Source organism: Octopus bimaculoides, chromosome 17 (assembly GCF_001194135.2).
Source record: "Octopus bimaculoides isolate UCB-OBI-ISO-001 chromosome 17, ASM119413v2, whole genome shotgun sequence".
Taxonomy (NCBI): domain Eukaryota; kingdom Metazoa; phylum Mollusca; class Cephalopoda; order Octopoda; family Octopodidae; genus Octopus; species Octopus bimaculoides.
The window spans coordinates 54,618,740-54,642,485 of NC_068997.1; the positions used below are offsets into that span (position 1 = coordinate 54,618,740).

Here is a 23,746-nt window from a genome sequence, read left to right on the forward strand (position 1 = left end):
GTATATATATATATATATATATATATATATATATATACATATTTATACTCATGTATTTATACACAGTCACTCATACATATAGCTTGTATTTTCATTTCTTGACCAACAAAAATAGCTTCCCAATTTTAAAAAACCCAAAAAGAAAAATTTAATTTTTTCCTCTTGCTCTGCATTCCCTTTTAGCACATGGCATGCAATCCCATTTGAAAGCAATAACTTCTCTCTCTAACTCTCTCCAAGACAATAACAAAATTCTGAACAAGAATTCTATGAACATAATGGTTACAACATGAACATAAATAATGGTTACAACATGTTTAAACATGTTGGAGTGGTTTGCATCATGAATAGCCATGCATGCTGTGAGAAATTCTACATCAACATCAGAATAGACTCTGAGACAATTATGTGATGATAAGCTCAAATTTCTACTTGATTTCGACTTTGATTTGGTGAGCTTCGACCTTTGGCAACCTCCATTCTTGATTGTTGTTGGAAGTTGTCCTCAAAACATATCCAGTAATTGTTGAGATATAGTAATTTCAGATTGGCTGGTCAGCGAAAATGTTACTGAATATACTCAGACTGCAGCAGAGGCAGAACGTTCTTGAAATCTTCTTGCCAATCAATATATTTTGGGATATTGGAGTTGTCACTTCTGTCACTGGTAAAATCCAACATTTTGTCAGACTCTTTTCAGACACATCTGCATCAATACTCTGCTCCATCAATGGCAAGTGTATCATACATACTTGTTGCCATGGATATTATTATCCCTTTGAAGGTTGGGTGAGCTGCAGGAAAGAAAAGATATATTAAGAATTTGAATAAGAAGAGAATATTTTGAAATATATTTTTACTATTTCAGTTGTTAAAATAGAAAAATAAAAACCCAAAATGTTTTGCTATTATCAAGATCTATTCTATCATCGTTTTGGCAGACATGCATTTACATCATAATTGATGAGTAAATAGAATAAGAAATTTGAATTTAAAATCATTTTAAGACTTAATAGGGTCTGAAAGTGTTTCTGTACACATGGAAATGTGTGTGCGTGTACATATATTTTCTTTATTTATAATCTTAAAGAAAGGAAGCAGTGAAGTTTTATAATGTGGATGGCTGGGATAACTAGGTAAAGTTGATATGATTATGCTTGTATTTAGACAGGAAAGCAAAACGTTTTGTTTGATCAGAAACTCGAGATAATATTGGGCTGACAGATGCAAATCAATGTTTTAACACTGTTATATCTACCAATAATAGGAAGAATGGCTTCACCTATTTTTTAATTGATATCCTTAGTTATATATAATTGGTCTTTTGAAGAGGTTATTGCACATTGAGGCCAAGCATTTATAAGGAAGTAATAATAATGTAACTTGAAGTAATGGGCTTTATTCAAGATATAGCAGGCATAGCATTCTGAAGCAATTAGCTCAACAGTTTACTGTTTTCCAACTCATATGACAGTTTTTCATACATTTTCTTTTCTTTCAGTACTCATTTGTGTGTGTGGTGGTGGGGGGGCATACAGAGCATCTTCAGATATCTTGTTAAATTACACCTGCAATGTGCTAAAGGTCTTGCTAGACTATGAAAGTAGTTAGTCAGGAATCAATGAACAATTGTAGCAACGACTCAAGTGAAACCATGCTATATACACTCCTGAAGTCACAAACACGATTTTGTGGGACACGTTTCTGATACTCAAGTCATGTTCACATACACCCATACACACACACATACACTTGTGTGTATGTTTGTGTACCATATATATCTCATGTTATTGACTGCATACTTTGAGAATATGATAAATGTAAATTTTGTAAATGTGTGTGTTCACACTTCTGTTTTGACTTACCTGTCATAATTCTCTTAAAACAGTTTACAACAATCTGGCGATTATATTTCTGACAATGTTTATTGAAAATTATGTGTGAAATGTTTCAAATATTTTTCATACTCTCTTGTATATTCTAATAACTGTGATCATCATTAGAACTGAACATAAATTTCCTTTCCAATGATTCTGTCAGAAAAGCCATTTCATTTTAAATAATTCCATTGTGTAACACAAATCCTCTAATCCATTTAAGTTGTGCTTTATCTCTTTGAGTGAATACTACTTCATCTACTTCAAACCAACTGTGATTTTGTTCACAACTTTTGCCACACTTTTTTTGTGTCAGATCAACACCAGTAAATTGAATGGAACTTATTTTACCCTTGGAAGATGACTGGAAGTGATGGCTTTTATTCAGTTTGAATTTAGGGAATTAAGAAATGCAAAATATTACTGCAAAATATTTTGTTTAGTTGCTTCACCAGTTCTGTCATTCACTACATTATGGTTAAGAAATATAATGAAGACGTTTCATTTCTGGTGTTTTTTAAAGCTGCTATCTTGTTTCTCCATGCTTTCAGAAATACCATTTTCTAGTTTACAATTTTTAATTTTCATGTGTTTTCTGGTAATAAAATACTGCTCCAGTACAATTATTATTAATTGAATAAGAAATGAAAACATTTTATCATCAAGCTGGCTATTGTTTAAATAAATATTAAGTGTTAATTAACAGAAATATTAGACACCATGTTTAGAAATGCTAAAAGAGATAATGATGTGAAAATTACAAGCATTTCATCTTAATTTGTTGAGAATATGAAATATTTTCATGTTTTGTATGGGCTCTGCCTCTCTTACTCAGAACTACCTAATTAAAAAGAAATTAATTACTTTCTCTTTGTTCTAAATATTTTTCTGAAATATTGCAAAATTTTATTGTTTTGAAAATAAACAACCATAAAATGTTTTTGAAGAATTTGCTCTTCCACATTAAAAGTGTTACCATTTAGTTTGTTCCAAATCACACACACACACACACACACACACACATGTAGTGCCCCTTTTGAAGACAATAGGGAATTCAGCTGTTGTGTGTAGTAGGTTGAGTAATATGCAGAAGCTCATTTGGTGGTAATTAGCAAATTGAGGTAGATCAATGAAGGCATTTCCTTGTAACTGTTTTATGCTTGTTGAATGCAAACTAGTATAGTTTTTTCACTAGATTCATTAATATTGAACACGGTATAATTAGAATATGAAAAATTAAAACTAAGGTCAATAGTGTAATTTAGAGATTCAAATATATATATATATATATATATATATATATATATATATATATATGATTCATTTTACAAAATATTCTAAATATATAAGAGATGATGTAAATTGTATTTTATTTCTTTCTTTGAAATTAGAAAAAAAAAATTTACAGTTTTTATAATATGTATCTTAAGTCTGAAGGCTAATTATATTCTAAATGTAAACTTGTTTAAATTTAATTACATTTTAAGATAAGAATTTTGTAATTTAGTAGGTTAATCAATATTACAAAGCAATATATTTTGTGTCTTTAAAAATGGAGCAATATTTTTATAAACATTTATGAATCATGTTTAAATATACCTGGCATTAAATACATAAAATTTGAATTGTTTTAAATCATAAAAGCAGATAATTCTAGAACATTGGAGACAAGCAATTCAAGTAGCAAATTTTACAGAATCATTCCACATGACAATGTGGTGGTGCCAATAATGAATGAGAAACCCTCTGTACTTGCATGAAGATAAATCCTATTTGAAACAATAACAATATATATTGATATAAATTACAAGATTGTGTGCTTAGGTTTGCTTTCCAGCCATGGAGTTTGTTTTAAGTGCCACAGCATGGCACCTTGGATTAGTGTCTTCTTCTATAGCTCAAATAAATGCCTTGAGAGTAGATTTGGTAGATGGAATCTGAAAGAACACCATTATACATGTTTGCTTGACTCACTATTTTGACACTGTGTGAAAGCTGTAAATGAGTGTGACTGCCATACAAGTGGTGTCATTTATTTCCAGTCTTTTGTGAAGACATGCTTGGTCATGGGGAAACATTACCTTCTTGGATACAAGTGAGGGTTGGTGTTAAGAAGGGCATCATAGAAAATTCCACAAATTCTCTCTGATATATGTAAACATGGAAAAGTAGATATCAAAATGATGATCTATATGTAATGATCTAAATTGCATAATTACCTGGCAGTGCAAGTCTTATGTTCAACTGCAGTCTGTAGTAAATAAGAAAAAAACCATAATATTAGCACAAAGCAATCTAGTAACAAGCTGAATGATGGAGAAATAGAATAAAGTACATTTAAAAGCATTTCTATATGTCTTCTCTTAATCCTTGCTTATTATTAAGTTTCACTCATTGACTCTACAGAATACACTACAATCAGATTTTCTTTTGAGAACTTAAGTTAATCAAGATCACAGGTTAATGGTATTCAAGCCAAGAAAATACTAAATTATGATATATTCTAAAGTTACATGAAAATCTCTTAATTATTCATATTAGTTGTTTCAAGAATAAAACTGATCACTTTAGTTCATAAGAAAACTGGCTTCCTGGAATTTTTTCATGCTTTATGCAACATTCTTTGTTTTAACAAGGATATTTTACCTAAAACAAACTACCCTAATATTTCATTTTAACATTGACATAAGACAACATTTTGGGGAAGGATATAGTTTAAATTGATTCCAGTATTTGAGTATTTCTTTAACCTTTCATCCTTATGGAGATTAATAAAATAAAGTTGATCTTGGTGGAATTTGAACTCATAATGTAAAGGGCTGTAACTAAATAACTTTTTGTTTGACACTTTCATTACCTGCCAAGTGACCACCTTAAACTACATTAGTGTTGTTGCTTGGTAACCATCAAATAATTTCTCTTGACAGAAATGTGATTTCCCATATTTAATGTGTGTACCTTTGATTTATGTTGTTTTTGGTCTTAAGATTTACTTTACATTTTCTTCTGTTCCTAGGTTAGGCTTGTTAATTCTGATCCAGTCATATTTTAATGTATATCAAGAAGTGGGTGTACAAAACTTAAAACTTTTTAAACTTCTGAACATCAAAAGTTGTTGATAATAACGTATTGAATGATGGTTTAATTACATTTGATTTTCCAATTTATTCCAATACTTGAGAAATATTTTACTTTTCTCATAGATATAGAATCGATTTTGTCTCGCAGATTTTGTTCAAGGTACATCTTTACAATTTAATAAACTCCACCACTGAGTGAGAAATTTATCACACAACATAGACTAGTGGTCAGTGATTTTAGGATAAAAGCTAGACTGACCCAGAGACATAAGACAATCTGGTGAAGGAAGATTGGGAAATTGAAAGACTGTTCTATCTGACACATGTTCAGAGAAGTTTTATGGAAGAAAGGAGGAGATAGGACCTTACTGCATAGTGAGGAACTGGAGGTTTCTCTGAGATAAGATGCTGTCGGCAACAGACCAGAGATGTGACAAGTTTCATCCATATGGAAGTTGCCATGGTGATGGAATATTACAATAGATACAGCCATAAAAGCTGATCATATGACCAACAATATTCTCATGGTACTAGAAGGATTGCCTTGCTCACCAACCACTCTAGAGGGAATGTGGGGTGGGGATTGCACATTATGTCATGGTAGTGGCATTGGAGGTAAGTTACCTTGTACTCAGCATCTACAATGTAGATTGAGGAAGAGAATAGGCGGAGAAGGTGATGATGGTGGAAAGGCTAGCAATGGGTGCCAGAGTGTAGATGAAGATGTTGAATAATGTAGGGCATTTATTCAAGTGACCAAAGAGGAGGATCAGAGAGACTCTGTGTGTGTGTGTGTGTGTGTGTGTGTGAGTGTGAGTGTGAGAGAGAGAGAGAGAATAAGCAATGTCAGAAGAAACAGCAGAATAGGTGGATGAAAGGAGCAAGTGTATGACCAATTATAATTATTTTTGTATGGTAATTATTTTAAATACTGTTCACTTTTATAATTATGTGAAAAAGTATATGCTGCTTAATGTTTTGATTAAAATATTGGTGTGGAAGCATTTTATAATAATTAAGAAGTAAATTTTAGCAGTTCAATTTATTTTCCTTTGTGGTCAATATTAAATATCTTAATATATATTCATTGACTTGTAAATATTGGCACCAGTTTAAATTTTGCTCCAACAATTAAATCGTAATCTTACGATAACTATAATTAGAAATGTAATAATTAGTTTTGTGAACAATAAATCAAGTAGCAGACATAGCACTGTATCATCCTTCGCATTTCATTTGAGGAAGACTCTCACGACTGATTAAAATTTCTCATTAAACTTGGAAATTAAAGAATTTCTTTCTTCAAGTGGTCTCAACTGAGATACATTTCACAGTGCTGCATCAGGGATCTCTGTCTCCACCTGGTCCTCAGTTTCATGTTGTGCATCTCTGCCAATTACATCATTGTACCAGAGGAGTCTTTGTATTCTATTAGTCTCTAAAGTGTAATATTTGATACAGATTATGGCTCAGCACTAAACTGAAGCCAACCCTGTATGCATAAAAATAGTAGACATAGATATTCTCTTTGGTCATTTACTCATGCCATGAGATGATTTGAACCTCCATGTACATTCAATGTGATCTTGAAGCTTTTTCTTTTATAGAATGTGGTTTAGATTTGTAGAGAAGAATGCAATGTACACAGGTCCTCAAGAAGGCTTGCCATTTTAACCTCAAGAGAATTAATTGCTAGATATGTTGGGGCTTGTTACACAACACATCATGCATGACATCCTTTGCATGACAGGAAGTCTTCCTTACAGTCAGTAGTTTAAGGCTGAAGATACCAGAAGTCACTGACCTCCTTGAATTGTTCAATTCAAAGTAAAACAAATGTAGAATTTTGTGAATTTTACCTTTTGTCTCTGGAATTCCTTGAAAATTACAGTTTTCACCTTCTGACATTTTAGTTTTTTTTACCTCATTTATCTCATATCTGATCATGTACTATAGTTATGTCATGAAAGTACCATTCCTGATAATATTTGAACATCCCTCCTGTTACAACATTTTATATTGGTCCATAGGAATTAGGTTCTTTGATTTCATGCAAACAGCATCAACATTACTGAAATTCATTATTTTCATAGATTTTGACATTTACTGCACAGTATATTGCAGTAACTCAGTTATTTAATGATATTTGACTCTGCCAATATAACCCATTCACTGTGTTGGAAGAGCAATCATTTTAGTGTACATAAAACATTTTACATTTGTCTTGTTACTCATACAATTTAATAGGAAGCAAAACAACAATTCTGGGAGTTCCAGAGCAAATATCTAAACATCCATCTCCTTACTAATAAAATTGTATTTCAAACTCAATATTAATTTAGCAGACTACAAAATAAATATTCAAATACATCTTTCTTGATATTAAGTCTTCTAATTTTGGTTTAAATTAAATAGATTGTATACAGTTGTTTGCTCAGTAGTTTTTCATAGTAGGAAATTTCAGTACAATATATATGCAAGTATAAATCGTTTGCAAGCAAATAAAACTACTTAGAAGTGTGTTTCTTTCATCTCTTAATAATTTTTTCACTGAATTAAATTATTGGTATTTGTTTCCTCACTTTGAGAAACATAAAATGTGTGTAGTGTTTTCTTCCCCAAAAGAATTCCTCATCATATTGACCTTTAACTGATATTAAAATACTTGCTTCTTTTAATAAGAGAATTGCTAATAGATTGTTCTTTTCAAAAGAAATTTTATTTCATTTGGTTATGTTAAGATTCTGATGTGTAGAGCACCTAATCTCTCACCTCAGTAGTTAATGGCTCACATCTGGCATGAGCACTGAGTAGTATTCATTGCAAAACATTTTAATTTTCAAGTGACCCACTTGCTTATTACAAGTGAATACAAAACAATGGATATCATTCCTGTGAATTCTTTAGATTCCTATGAAAAGTAGATTTTAATGAAAGATAATCTATTAGGGTTCATACTACAATGTTTCAAATAGATGCAAGCATGGCTGTGAGGCTAAGAATTTTGCTTTGCAACTTTATGGTTTTCTTTCAACTGTAGCACCTTGGGCAGGCATCATCATCTTAGGCTGACCAAGGTCTTGTAAGTGAATTTGGTTGACAGAAACTATATGGAAGCCTGTTTGGTGTATGGGTGTTTATGTATGTGTCCTCACATTGAATTACTTGGGTATTGGTGATGTGTTTATATCCTTCACAACATGCTGTAGATATGTGGCTTCAATCTACACAGACTTGTCTTTGGAATAAAGAGTTCCTTGCATGAAAACAAAGTGTGGGTTGGTGTTTGGAAGGACATCATCTGGCTATAAGATGTTGCTCCAACAAGTTTCATCCAACCTATGTCTGCTTTGAGAAAAAATCACTAGAAAAATATTTTTATCTGGAGGAATGAAAAGCAATTTTCATTGTAATTTATTCACTTAACAAGGATTTAGTGCCAATAAGTTGTCTGACAATATAATGAGTCTTTGAAGCTGAGTGGGAAGTATTAAAATACTTGTAGAATTTTTAAAAATATTTATTTGGTTACTGCTCAAATATTAAACAACATCAGAAACTTTCCTTTGTGTCATACTAATTTATCAGGCTGAGAAAATATATTTCCATATTAATGTATTCAGAAATGTATTTCTATGTTTAAAGCATTTCTCAACTTGGAATAATATGGAAATAAATAGTTGAATCTTGTAGAACACAGATTTTTTTTTTTTTTTTTTTTTTTTTCCTGTAGACTAACCATGTAAAATTATAATTGCAAAGACAGTGTTAAATATTTCATATCACTGACCCGATTCATTTTGCTTCTGTACCTGCTTACATTTACTTTTATCAGAATTAGAGATAATGCATGGAACTTTGCGATGGGGCAATTAATGGCAGTCAGGGTAACATTTTGTATGATAAAGCCTTTATAATTGGAATGGCTGGCTGAAGACTGGATGTTCTTTTAAGTCTCAATCATTAAATTTCTTATGACTAAATCAGTGTGATTTCAAGAGGAAAATTAACTGAAAGACTTCTAAGAGTTGTTCCTTTATAAAAGTCAATTTCATACTATCACATCAAATGCTTCATTTCACTTGAAGCCATGAATAAATTTATTTATATTTTATTCCACAAGTAATTATAGTCAAGTTAGCATGCAGACAGAAAGGAATTAAAAGTCACTTTCATTTATAAGATTCCCACTTCAGAAACGATAAATCCATCCTATTCTGGATTGTCTTGTAAGTTCTTACTACTGTTCAGAATACTGGCATAAATTCTGATAATATAACAAAGAGTTATGATGGCATTTTAGCTGAGATTTTCTGATTTACTTTGAGGATTGTCATTTCACTGTAGGAAGAAGGTGGTAATAAAAGTCACTTCATGGGATGGTGGAGAAAAAAAAAATATTTCGAATATTTTGGTTTTAACTTATCCTCAGGATTGAACTGAAAATTTTAAGCTGGACTGTAAACTGTAAGTTGCACCACAATCATTACAGGCAACCCCCATTTTGTGGAAATGTCCTGATCCTGAAAATCTTACTGTAATATGGAATTCCATAACCATAATGCAAAACTTACTTTCCCATTTGATATCCAGGCACAGGAGTGACTGTGTGGTAAGTAGCTTGCTTACCAAACACCTGGTTCCGGGTTCATTCCCACTGCATGGTACCTTGGGCAAGTGTCTTCTACTATAGCCTCAGGCTGACCAAAGCCTTGTGAGTGGATTAATAGACAGAAACTGAAAGAAGCCCGTTGTGTATATATATATATATATACATATATATATATATATATATATGTGTGTGTGTGTGTGTGTGTGTGTGTGTATATTTGTGTGTCTGTGTTTGTCCCCCCAACATCGCTTGACAACCAATGGTGGTGTGTTTACACCCCCGTAACTAAGCGGTTTGGTAAAAGAGACCGATAGAATAAGTACTAGGCATCTAAAGAATGTCCTGGGGTCGATTTGCTCGACTAAAGGTGGTGTTCCAGCATGGCCAGAGTCAAATGACTGAAACAAGTAAAAGAGTACATGGATCTTTGGCATGGGTACTCTACACTTCTGTAAGGCTTTCGTGAATGCAATACTACTGCCTGTATAACATCTGCCAAAAATGCAGAGTAAAAGCAGAAGGTGTAGGCTGTAGTACTCGTATCTAAACAGACTGTCTGTATTCCAGATGTTTGTGAGAATAGTTCGTTTTTTGTCACAAATACTTAACCTGCTTCTTTACTATGTAGTGTCCTCAACAGCTACCAGAACATAGATGTTTATGATGTCTTTTAACAAGCAAGATCACTATACTGATGCTTAAATTTCAGAATTGGATGCTGTCCGTGTTGTTCATCGTTGGTTGTCTATTTTAAATCTTTTGCTTCAGATCTTGGAACTTGTTTAGTTGCAATAGCAAAGAAAATTATTTTTCTTACTCTTTATATGTTAAAATATATTTGTAAACTGAATATGCAGAATACAACTGCTTCTAATGTTAGCACAAGTCCTGAAATTTGTGGAGAGGAGGGCTTTGTTATGTAATTAAATCAACCTCAGCATATATGACTGTTACTTAATTTTATCAACCTCTGAAGGATGAAAAGTAAAGTTGACTTTGGTGATATTTGAAATCAGAACACAAAGAACCAGAGCAAGTATTGAAAGTCATTTTTTGTTCTGATACTCTAACAGTACTTGAATCATACAATATGTGTAGATAGAACTATTATATAAAAGATGATAGCTGATAGAAAAAAAGAAAAAAAGGTCACCATTTAAGTTCTTAATCTTAATCTGTTTCACGTATTTCCAAGTTCTTTTACAAACAAGAATATAACCTTGAACCATTTTATACTCTATAAAAGTCTAGACTATGATTTTAAACTGATTACATGCATAAATAATATGTAATAGTTAATATTTCAAATTTTCTCTTAAAGTCATAAAGGACAATATTATTTTTTACTTCAATAGAGTATAAATTTCTCTGGGCAATGCTTGATTCATTATTTTTACCTTCCCGTGATATTCTTTACTGTTTTGAGGATTATTTATAGTAATTTTGCTTGAATTTACCTTTAAACACAAGCATGTAGGTACATAGACTCATACAGATCTATATAGTCCATTGTTAAAATGTACTCTATTTTTCTGAAAATCTACTTTTCTAAAAATTACTGTCACTATAGAGACATATAGAAATATATGAAAATACTTGAATGTTAATTTTGAAATACAATTTTTCATTAAATTTAAAGAGCAATTATTGAGCATATTACTAAGTTTATTTTGGAATTGAATTTACTGTATACACACACACACACAAATGCACATATATATGGTTGAGATTGAGTAGGTGAGATATATCTGAAACAGAAATTTATGAATGAAATATGAATAGAAAAGTGCTAGAAAATCATTAAAAAATATACATCATAAAAATAAAATAATATTGGAAGCAGATGTAAATGATATAAAATAGATAATATACCAGTGAAATGAAATACACTGATGTCAATGATATTGTTTGCAATGCTATTTAATTATAATTCCAAGATGAAATAGTTTGAATTAACAAAAATAATTCTATTACTAGTTATAAATAAAGCAATATCAATGGAATGTAATTATTGCTACTGGTGTTTTATTGAAATAAGTATTAGTGAAATAATCATTAAAAATCTTATTTCTTTCAATATTCAGTTTTTAGATAAGTTATATGTAAATGCAGAGGCACATTTGCACCTGAATTGTTCTGATACCTGGAAGTTGTATGGTTTATAATATTTGAACAAATAACTTCATCTCTGCAAATGAGTCTATGGATATTTACATCTATACTCTGTTTCTATCAGTTTAAATTCTAATCGTCATCAGAAATAACTGATCAAAACATGTATAAATCTGAATGTTGAAATACTTTCCATTTCTAGAGATGAGATTATTAATAGTTTAGAAAATTACAATTGCAATCAACTAGATTGTAAATCTGTATCCAGGAAACTGAGTATCATAAGCACCTCACTAAACATTAGAATCAAGACCGTCCCTGTCTAGCATTGTCAGACAGGATTCAGGGGTTGTTTAGGTCTCAGCTTCACTATCGCTCTTCCTTTTTTACTTTCAAAGCTTTTATTAAATTAGCTTTAACTTTAACCATTTCTGTCTAATTTTATAAACTTCTAAGCTTTTAAAATATATTTAAAAATAAATACATTAATAACAAATTTATTATAGATATTTTCCTCATATTGATGTTGGCGCAATTTCTCTGTAATTTTTAGAAATTATATTTGTTTTTGAGCAAATTTTATTACAAAGCATAACTGATCTTGTTTATTGGGACCGTCTTAAAACATTAAAACCTAATTCTCTCCAGTGTGGCTGTAAATGTTATAATATTTGCACAATGCGGGGAATATACCACCAACATTGCCCAAACGATCTTAACTTTTTATTCAGAATTCATCCAAGACAAGGGCTATGTGCCATATGACCCCTGCAAAATTCAGGCTCACAACACACAGATTCACTGCAACACAATTTTCCTCAACAGCCTCTGCTCTATTAACATTATCCTAAATCAAACTCTTCAAATGAAATCTGAACAAATGTCTTTGAGCGATACTAGATAAGCCATCTACACCCAGATAGATTGCAGTCAACTTCTTGAATGGGCCATGATATCACAAAACATGACTTAAAAAATAATTTAACAGATCCTATTAGGTAGTGCTATTAAGTTAGAGATGGTCTGGAACATATCTAAATAATCTAGATGTTCTTCATAAGACCAACTTTTTGCCTGTTAATTAGGTATATGAAGCATGTTTTGGTGAAGCACGATGACAAGTTGACTTGAAACCACAATGCAGCTGGCTGTAGATGTGTTGTTAGCTGAATCAATTCCCTAGTTGGTCTACAGAACATTAACATCATCAAATTTGGTTAGTTGTGTGTCATTTAGCAGAATTGAACTGATTGACTTGGAATAAAAGAATTATTCACAGCAAATGAAATTAGCTTTTCAGTTAGTTAAACATTGCATAAATTCATTTCACCATTTGAAAACATGATATTAAGCTTTAAGAATGAACAAGTGCAGAGACTTACTTACCATTTATAAATAGGTGCAATGCATGCAAGAATGTCAAAGCTGTGACAATAAAAAGACAAAAAAAAACTGTTCCCCAAATTAATCATGCAACCAAAATGAAAGAAATAAAACATGAATGGAGCATGTTAAAGAAAAAAAATGAATCCACTTTTTACCAAAAGCATGCTTATTAATATCATATAAGTGATCTGTACAATGGAAGACTGATTTTGCTAATTAAACATTTTTTTATTATAGATGTGGTTTTATGTAAGTAATAGTCTGGCTGGCAAGTGATCAATATTTTACTTTTAGAACAAAACATTTGTAAAATGTGTAGCTTCAAGTCACATCAGTACATTGCTAAGAATTTATCTCTAGTATCTATTGGGTTTCATTAAACACAGCAATTATGTGTAAAATAGCTGGTTTAATCGACCCTGTCAACTAAATATTAATTAAGATGCCCTAATCAGTTTACTCTCAATAAAGAATAATAGTCATATTTTGACAAGCAGAAAAGTTAAGTAGTATTATTCAGTTAAGTTGTATTATTCAGTTAATTATACTTTACCTTTAATTACTAGTCTTTTTACAATCATTTCTTTCTTATATAAAATGAACAGCAAATATTTCTGCTGATTCAGTATAGCTACTTTAAAAAAATTTAAAAAATTGACTAATTTTAACAGTTAATTGATAATTAAGCTATTATTAATCAAAGAGCACATCTATAGGATTAAATATCTAAATGTTGGAGATTAGTTAGTCATAAGATAAGTTTTCAGCTTCTCAATTTCATCATAAGAGATGAATTTTTAAAAAACTTTTCTTGCATAATTTTCATGGTTTCAATTAGTTTAATCTCCAATTGTCATTGACTTATTCTTGGCTGTATAGATAGTCTCTGACAACATTCAAACTAAGAAACCTTTATTTCTAATCTTAGAATAATAACATATCCACTACTTTTTCTTAAGGAAAAACAGTATTTAACAAATTGTAATGAAGTGAATAAATCTTTAAATCTTAAGAATTCCGTAACTGAAACACTAGTTCCTCTTTGATCCAAGATTTGTAGACAACATTAAGCTGCTAATATATTAAATAGATTTTTCAAGGGCTACATGTCACATGAATATATTTGTGAATGCAAAAATATGTAAATGTAAAATTCTTTGGCTAATGGAAATCTATGTATTATCATTTAGGGATTTCTGGCACAGCCCAAGCTAGCATTCATTTTAGTTGTCTGAATGATCATTTTGAGTAAGAATTTTTGTGTAGTGACAGTGGATCAACATTTTTACAAATAGATATACTCTACATCTGTTATTGAGTTCCCTCTCTTATGTTAACCAAAAATGCGTGTGTGTGTGTGTATATATATATATATATATATATATATATATATATAGCCTTGGCTGTATGGTTAGAAGATTGCTTCCCAACGACATACTTGGGCAAGCATCTTCTTCTGTAGCCTTGAGCCAACCAAATCTTTGTTAGTGGATTTGGTAGACAGAAGCAGAAGGAAGACTATCGTGTGTTTGCCCCCGCCCCCACCGCTGTTCGATAACCAGTGTTGGTTTGTTTATGTTCCTGTAACTTATGCTTCAGCAAAAAAGATTGACAGAGTATCAGGCTTAAAAAGAATACTGAGACTGATTCATTCAACTCAAAATTCTCCAATGTGGTGCCCCAGTGTGATTGCAGTCGAATGACTGAAACAGATAAAAGATATGTGCGTGTATACACAGACACATACACATATACAAAAGACTAGAAAAATTCGGTATATTTTAAATTTAATATTACATGTGTTTCATTGCAATATAGGAGTTACAAAAGTATACATAAAGAAAAAAAAAACATGTATAGATTCTCTGATCTGTAATTCTTCAGATAAATAATCATGGAGGTGTTGGGCATTATGAAAGCAATGGGCCTCATGGAGACAATGACAAATGACTGAAACTTTGGCATTATGTTGTACTTGAGAAGAAGACCCATCAAGCCAAGTAAAATTGCAGTCGTGGCAAATACTGATGTCATGCAAATGGCACCCTTGCCAGCCGTTACACTCTCGGAGTGGTTGGTGTTAGGAAGGGCATCCAGCCGTACAAACCATGCCAAAACGGACTGGAGTCTGGTGCAGACTTTCAGCTTGCCAGCCCTGGTCAGACGGCCCAAGCAATGTTAGCATGGACAATGAAGGTTAAATGATGGTGACGATGTGTGTGTTTGAGATTTGTGATGGGAAGTTCATTGGATGGATTACTCACTGTAATTTAGAGACTTTTCCCACATTTTCACACTGATTCTTCTTGGGCATTACGTAATGAGTACATGTATTTTAAAAACATGTAATCATCCTGATTTCACTGATTGAACAATCAGGGCAGGTATCACTGAAACAGTATTGATTTATGCATTATAATTTTTTGTTTTAACGAGAGATAAAATTTACTTCTCAAAAAGCTTTGAATGTGTTGTTAGCTTTTCCTGTTGATGAGTGGATATGTATGAACCACCTCTGCATAGAACAGGTTTCCTTCGTGTCTCAAACATTAGTTATTCTACATGCTCATAGTTCTAACCATTATTACCCACCAACTATTAATGGAATCTATATCTCACTAGTAAACTATTAATATTTCTAATATCTATGTTTATATTACATGATTTCTATTTGCCAGTATGATTGGGCATCTAACAATACTGTTTACCTTTATACATTTTAGATTCCCTTATTTTCATTTATTAGCAAATTCCATTAACCCTGAAGACAGAACCTTTTAATACAAACTGGATAGTTTATCTCTTGTATGAAAAAGTCACTTGATATTTGCAGAAACAAGATATTGACTTCAGTGGCATTTTGTAAAATCTTTTTAGTCTTATCTGCAAGCTATTAACCAAAGCAAGCTATTAAGAACTTGACATCAACAACAATACTTACATGCTCACATATGTACATGTAGACATGCAATCCTATTTATGTGTATACGTACTGAGACAAAACACACAGATCCACGTACAATGACATTTGTGCCTGCATACATTTATACATGTGCACACTTGTGTATATCCATGTATGTGTAACCCATTGATGTTGCCTAAATTCCAGTGATACCATCTGGTTTCCTGGGTTAGAGACTAGTTCTCCTTCTATTAGCAAGAATTTGAGAAAGAAAACCAGAAATCCATTTTGGTACACTCTTTCTCTACTCCACACTCTCTCTGGAATTAAATAATGTCTAATTGGTAATTTCCTTCTAAATTGTTGGAAGGTAGATCAATATTTTTGATGGGGAAAAAATGTGTATTCTGGAAAAGTACACTTACAAGATTGGATTCAAGATTATCTTACCTGATGTGGCATTAATATCAATAATTACTAATCTTTACCTCATTGATTTTATGAAATAAGATTTCAAATATTTTGTTGGGAAATATTCTCTTCTTGTCACTAAAAGTTTTCGTGCAATACTGTTTGAGTGAAGAGTAATACACACTGAAGATATTGTTAGAATATTTCTGGTTAAGCAATGGCTAGTTGGATGGAGCAGCAGATAAATATAATCATTGATTGCAAAGTTTGGATTTATAAACTCTTGGAGGATACGAAACCATTCTTTACATATTGACATTGATAATTGTATTGCAAGAAGATATAAGATCTTTTGAGGCATATATAAATCCTTGGAAATCAAATCTACTGAAATGAATCTACAAAATCTAATACAGTTGGGATATTGCAAAACATATTGTAAAGGAAACCTAACTCATGACATATAGAAATTCTATTTAACCAATGAATTGCTACAGTGTGGAAGCTTACAGATAATAAATTACATTATCATATACCTTTGAAAAGGAAAATATCATTTTTTTTAAACCAATGCTAAATTATAATTTTTATTGGCTGCTTCAAATATATTTTTCGCTTACAATGATGGGTGATAATATTAACAGTAAATATCCAGTAGGGTATGATAGCTTAATTTCTTTTTTTAGTTCTTGTGAATCCTTTTCATTCAACCTCCATGCCTCACTATCATATAACATCACACTTCATACACAAACAACGTAGAATCTTCCTTTTGTAACCTGCAGAAATGATAACTCTCTGAAATTTCTTACCTACAATGATTCATAACACCCAGTACTATTATTTACTAAGCTAAGTGTGGAACAAAAGAGCTACTAATAGCGATCCTTTTGAGTATTTGATGGTTTTTATTTCAAGTCTGTTCTTATTGCTAACTTCTTCTGTGCATCTGTCACTTCTTCATTTTCTCCTTTCTTCTATCACCTCCCTGAGATCCCTCCACATCTCTTGTAAATCCTTACTTTACATTGAGCTTAGCTTATGCAGTTTTGACTTACTTCTCCACACCATATTCAGCATGGCCATTTTTCTAATGGTAGCAGGGTGAAGTCTATTTTCTTTACATAAAATTTAGTCTTTGCTATATTTACTTTGAGGCTTCTCAATTCCGCATTTTGTTTCATAAATGAACTAATTTATCAATAAACTAGGGTTGTTCACAAAATACACTTTGTTTGAAATTAATCAAGGAGCTGATATAAAAACATAAGAGAGATAAAGGAGGAGAATAACATTTGTGCTTGATGGGATTTATGTTAATTTAGTTGAACAATACCTCATAGTTGAAATCATAGCTTGTAAATAATAACCAAAATTGAACCAATAAGGTAAATGAAACCTATCATCAACTTATTTTTCATTATCACTTTTTCACAAAGGAAAAAAAATAAGAAACTGGGACACCATATAATAATATTCTAATTACAGTTACAATTGTAAAGTTTTCTTGTGTTCTTAGAATATTGCAGTTTGTTTTAAGAGTATATAATTACCTCTCGTGAATACATGATTCGAGTACATTATTTTAATTAAGAACTCAAAACATCTCAATTATTAAAATTAGAGATGAACAAATGAGAAATAATATTAATTTTTGATTGTCAGAAGTATTTCACTATTTGCTGAAATTGCTTGTTTTAAATATTTTTGAAAATAGTTCAATGCTTGAAACTAGTAAAGTAAATTAACAGCAGCAAGAAACAAAATTTTCACGAAATATATTCCATTTCTAGAATAACACATTATTGTCATTTGTTAATTGCTCTTTTTGTTGAGAACTTTAAGACTTCCTCAAAATTTGTGCTACCTATTAAGTCCCACATCATAATCTAGAAGACAATACCATTCATGTCTCTTCATCATGATAGCTATTAGATATTAACTCTGATTATCTCTAATTACATTTTTTTTTTGTTATTGTTGTTTTTGTATCATGGATTTCTCTAAATCCAGATCAGTTGTACATAAAACTGTAAGAGAACCTAAATACATAGATCTTATACTAGGCAGATCTTGGTAGCAGATACAGATTATTATTAATAAATGCCGTTGAGAGACATTAACTGTAGGAGTGTGTACTTTTAGAATTGCTGGTAGGCTCTATAACTTGAGTGGAAACTTAGAGTTTTTACTGTAATAGGTATGATTCTGTTTTTCCTCTGTTTAATGATGGGAAAACCATATTAGACATACAGAGAAAGTTACTACTTGCCCACTATATAAGAGCTTATTAACATGCAATACACACACCATCATCATCATTTAATGATGTCTATGTTCCATGCAAGCATGAGTTGGACAGTTTGGCAGGATCCAATTAGGCTAAAGACTGTGTCATGCTCCAGTGTCTGCTTTGGTATAGCGTCTATGGCTGGACACCCTCCCTAACTCCAACCACTTTACAGTGTATAATACTGGTGCTTGTCTTCATGCTACCAGAACTAGTGAGACCATCATGCAGTTTACAAGACTACAAACATTGTGTGTGTGTGTGTGTGGAAGGTAGGTGGGTGCAAATTATATGAGGAGATGAAGGGCAAAGGTTTGTAAAGATATGAGAGGAGGAACCAGAGTAGAACAAGTTTCTTGCTGAAAAGGAGCTACATGGCTACTCAGATTTTAGAAGAGCCAGGATAAGTGATTGAGTGTGGCCAATGAGCAATGGGTGGAGAAGTAGATGAATGAGTGCTGAACAGCAGAATAATAATGAAATAGTAGACAGCCATTGTGCATGAGTAAGGTGAGAGGCATGATGGTGGAGGAGAACAGTTATTCACTCAGTATGGGAGGGATGGGAGGAGGGATCAATGTGGGAGACTATATCAATTTCCATGTAAATTTACCATACATTCTTGAGATTTTAGCTGTGAGTGTTCATTGTGTTAACCAGGATATAAAAACAAAACAACACATAAATAAGCTAATTTTATTGATATTTGTGCATTTAGAAAGTCTATGCTGTTGTTTTTAACTTAGCTAAATCTGAATTAAAAAAATCTATAAAAACTTATAAAAGAATGTTGCAATCTATTATTTTTAGTGTAAATTTTCTAAATCGATGCACCTTTGTCAATATTGTTCTCTTACTGTTATATACCTCAACTACGACCCACAGACATATTGTCTCCTTATACTGATTTTTCTAATACTAATATGGTACCTCTGCTTCTTTGAATCATCAGGGCTTTTACCATTCCCATTCAGACTCTTTCAACTTTTCCCTCTTTCTTTCATCATCTATATTGTATCCACACTGTCAGGTTCTGTTGCAACCATCTTTCCTGCACGTTGGCCCTCTGGAATTCCTGCCCTGTCCTTTCTGCAGCCATCACTTTACCACTGACAAAGTGTTGACTTTTGCTGTTCTCGAGAGTTTCTACAAAGGACAAGCCATTAAATAAGATTTTAAAAGAAATACAAAATATTTCCAGTTTTCTCAACCGAATTATTAGTACTGCGTGATAAAGGTGCTCCAACTTGCAATCTATACTGATTCCCTAAAATATGAATAGAAGAAATTCCACATCTACCTTAAACATGTGAAGCTTGAACTCTTGTTGTCTTTTTTTCTTAAAGTGCAATCAAGATAGACAACTTGAGTTGTGAAACATAAATTGAGTCAACAAGGAGTGATATCAGTAGAATGATTTTGTAATAAATAGGCCAGTACTAAGAATCATTTTTACTATCATCACTATATTAGATCTCATCTGAACTGCATGTAAAAATGGGAGCAAATCATTATCTTTGAAATGATCAGTTATAAAGTGGGGCTAAGTAATTTGCCTATGAAAATTCAAAATGAAAATGTTCTCCTTTACAGTGCATTGAACAAAACCCCACAATGTTTTGCAATTACAAAATATAAAAGTATAGAATTAATTATTCTCGTTATTTAGATAAGATATACTGGTACAGACAAGACAGTGGAAAATTACCCTAATTACATATTGGCAGAATTATACTATTTAATTATGTAGTTAAAGCAATTAAATTTTCCTTTATGTATTGAATTTTTTAGAATCAATAAGAGATGAGATAATTTATAATCTATATGAATTTTTATGGAGAAAATGGAATATATACAAGCACTTCACTACACCACCAAAAGCAAAAGAGCATTTTGTCCATATCAAAATAATAAGCATGTTAGCTGCAAAGATAATTTTCCATATTCCTGTTTCTCAATTCCATGCTAGTCTTTCAAACAGCAGCCAAAAATGTTTTGAAAATTTCGAGAGAGCCACGACTTTTGAGTAGTAATACATTTTTATGGCTTGGTTTCCATGACTCAGATTTTCATTTAAACATCTCTCTCACCACACACAATGGAGTTGGAGTTATGTTGATCGTTTTTGTAGAGGATGTCTTTAAAGATGGCTCTAGTTTGGGAATTATTGTTGGCAATACTTTATATTCCAGTTATTTGAATTATATCAGATACTGGGAAATGTTAATGATGGTAATTCTTGCAAGATATAAATCAATAATCTTTTTAGCAATACATGAATTATTAGATACAAATTTTTAAATTCTAAAACATTCTTGCTATATTTTGCAATAAATTAATTTGCCTTGTACAATTTCATGTAATAAATTCTATGCAAATAAGAAAACTAATACACATGTCTCTCATAGTAAAATAGCCATTAATTTTTTTTTAGTTGACCAATAAAGAAAACTCCTGCAATTAACCATGCTTTTCATATGATAAAATTACTGAAAGAGAATATTAAAAACATGCATTACAGCCCATATGCCTAAATATGTATAGTTTATGTCATAAATATGTATAATGTGTGCCATAAAACATTGGAGAAGAGGCTACTGCAGAAAACACTGTCTTCATACAGTTATATAGTATAGCGAGGACAAATCAGCTTCAGGAGTGATTCCTCTTTAAATTCTAAACACAAGTGAAGAGTTTTTACTCAGAACAGTAGTAAGCGAATGAAATAGTGATGGTAATTTACACCTATACATATACTGTACGTGTATGGGTTTCATCCTGTATACATCTTCATGTGAATATATACACACGACTACACCTGTATAGTATTTATACAGGTATGCATGTATGCATGCATATAATCCCTGCATTCATTCATGTATGTATATCAAATTGCATATATAAATAATTGTGTATATATGGTTATGTGAAATTGCCCCGTTTTTGTGAGTTTTCTGTTTAAAGTTTCTCTATGCAGTCTGTTGCCATAACTCTGAATTATTTACCAACATTTATTGCTCATAGAGCACTTTTATGATTATATTCTTCAAGATAGTAACATTCCATTATATCTAAGAATACATGTATATCTTAGTTTGTACATGTGAGTCTGTGCGATCATTTTTGTGCCCACTTTCCATGCTGGTAAGGGTTTGATAGAGAGTCCTGTTCCGAATTCTTATTCACAGTTATTACTCTCCTGGATGTGACAGAGAGCCAAGTCTTGCTTGTGCAGTCTACTTCTGCTACTGTCTCTTTATCCTTTTTAACATTGACCACTTTACATACTATTCTGGATGCATTTTCACCAACACAATCTGAGAAACTCTACTCGACTGAAGAGTCTTCCTGACCCTTCAATGTTTCTGTTTGCCATCTACTTTAGAATATATTGGGCATGTGTACGTGTGCACACACACACACACACACACACACACACACACACACACACACACACATTTCAGTTCACTTTTATTGTTAATGTAAAATGATAGTAAGACTTGTTCTGTTTAGTCACATATTTTAAGTAAACTGGTATAGAATAGATTCAACTGGTTACTATTCGTCTGAACTACTCTTTTCCCTTGTCTTCATTAATTGGCCTCATCTCTTGCTCTCATCAATTCTAATGTACTCTATGGATCCATCTTGTTCTTTCTCCTGATTAATTGTCTCTTTTATTAATTGCTAAATGTCAGTCACTATTAACTTCATCAAATCCTCTACAAATAACTCAACCAGCCATTCCACTTTATTAAATCTATTATCTTGTCAGCTGCAATAATGTCATCTGTTAAAGAGGATCTTTGACTATTTTGTAATGGGAATGGCTCTACTAACAAATTTATCTTAAAGAATAACAACCTAATTAATCTCCTGCATCACCATGCAATTTCATAATCCTTCATCTCACAACTTGTGTTACGCTTTCAAATTTCCACTCATCTCTCACTTGATATGTAACTCAATGACTTCAATATAGGTTTAGCCATCTTTCCCATACCAAAATATATTCTATTCTTGATTATTCTTTCAAAGATGCGATGGTACAACACAGGCATTAACCTACATCCTCTATCATGTCAAAAAAAAAAAAAGGGCATAGTCTTTATAGCAGTAGAGGGGACCTTATTTTCATCAAAAGGTATTCCTAAACCCAATATAAAACAACTGCATTCTCCGTTTATTCAGGCTGACAGTCTGCATGTACTCTCACTTCCCTTCTTTCTTTCTACTCATGCTCTCCGGCTCTTCGAATCTCACCTCTAAAGACATGCAGTTTTTCATTCAGAGAACCACCATCCATTTCATTGTCTTTCAATTTTATGTATACTCGTTTTATATTACATTAGCGTGCAGATCTTCAAACTCTTGCTTTAACATCACCAACATTATATCTTTAATTATGCTGCAGCATAATAGCATAATAGTTGTGTTTGGGGAATTATATTCTCAGTAAACTGTTGGCCTCAGCTTTTGTTACTTTGAACAATCAATGACTATATACCATTGAAAGAAAAAAGTATTGCTGAGAATGAAATGTTTTATTTTTCATATGTTTTCCACGTGTATGTGTTATGCATGTGTCTGTATGTTATGTGTATATGTGCCTTTATATTTGTGTGTGTGTGTGTGTTTATGCATATGTGTGTTTTTCAACCACTTGCAAGTGAGTAAGACTTGGCAGCATGCACCACACTTTCATTCATTGTTTTAGGTGTCACTGTATTCCTGAACTGACACATAAACTTTCAGTCCACTCATCTTGACCCAACATAACAGCAGGATGTGCCAGCTGGAGGGAGTGAGGACTGTATCAGCATTGCCTTACTCAAGCATATGAAACACCACCTAGTTCAGGAATTGAACCTAATACTTCACAATTATGAAGTCAACATCCTAACCGCTAGGCTAAGCTCTTTCACATACAAATACACTGAACCATCTAGAGCTAATGCATTCTTTACGTTATCTATACTGCTATCCATTTCTCTCCCTCTTCTGGATGACTTATACTTTACTTGTCACCCATTCTTGTTTCCCTTTGCTATTGCCTATCATTTCCCTCCCATCATC

At 32.0% G+C, this 23,746-nt stretch overlaps 1 protein-coding gene across 20 annotated transcripts in view; it reads right to left on the reverse strand.

Moving 5' to 3' along the window:
* Positions 1 to 19: 19 nt before the first annotated feature.
* Positions 20 to 23,746, reverse strand: part of LOC106878639 (thrombospondin type-1 domain-containing protein 7A) — a 999,802-nt gene continuing 976,075 nt past the window's right edge. For all 20 annotated transcript variants that reach the window (XR_008265800.1, XR_008265799.1, XM_052974016.1 and 17 more), the window contains 2 exons: positions 4,097 to 4,128; positions 20 to 794 (listed from right to left, as the gene is read on the reverse strand). Coding sequence is in view for 18 of the 20 variants with exons in the window: in XM_052974016.1 (XP_052829976.1) it covers positions 743 to 794; positions 4,097 to 4,128 (84 nt within the window). In the remaining 2 variants the exon portion in view is untranslated. The remainder of the gene's footprint in view (positions 795 to 4,096; positions 4,129 to 23,746) is intronic.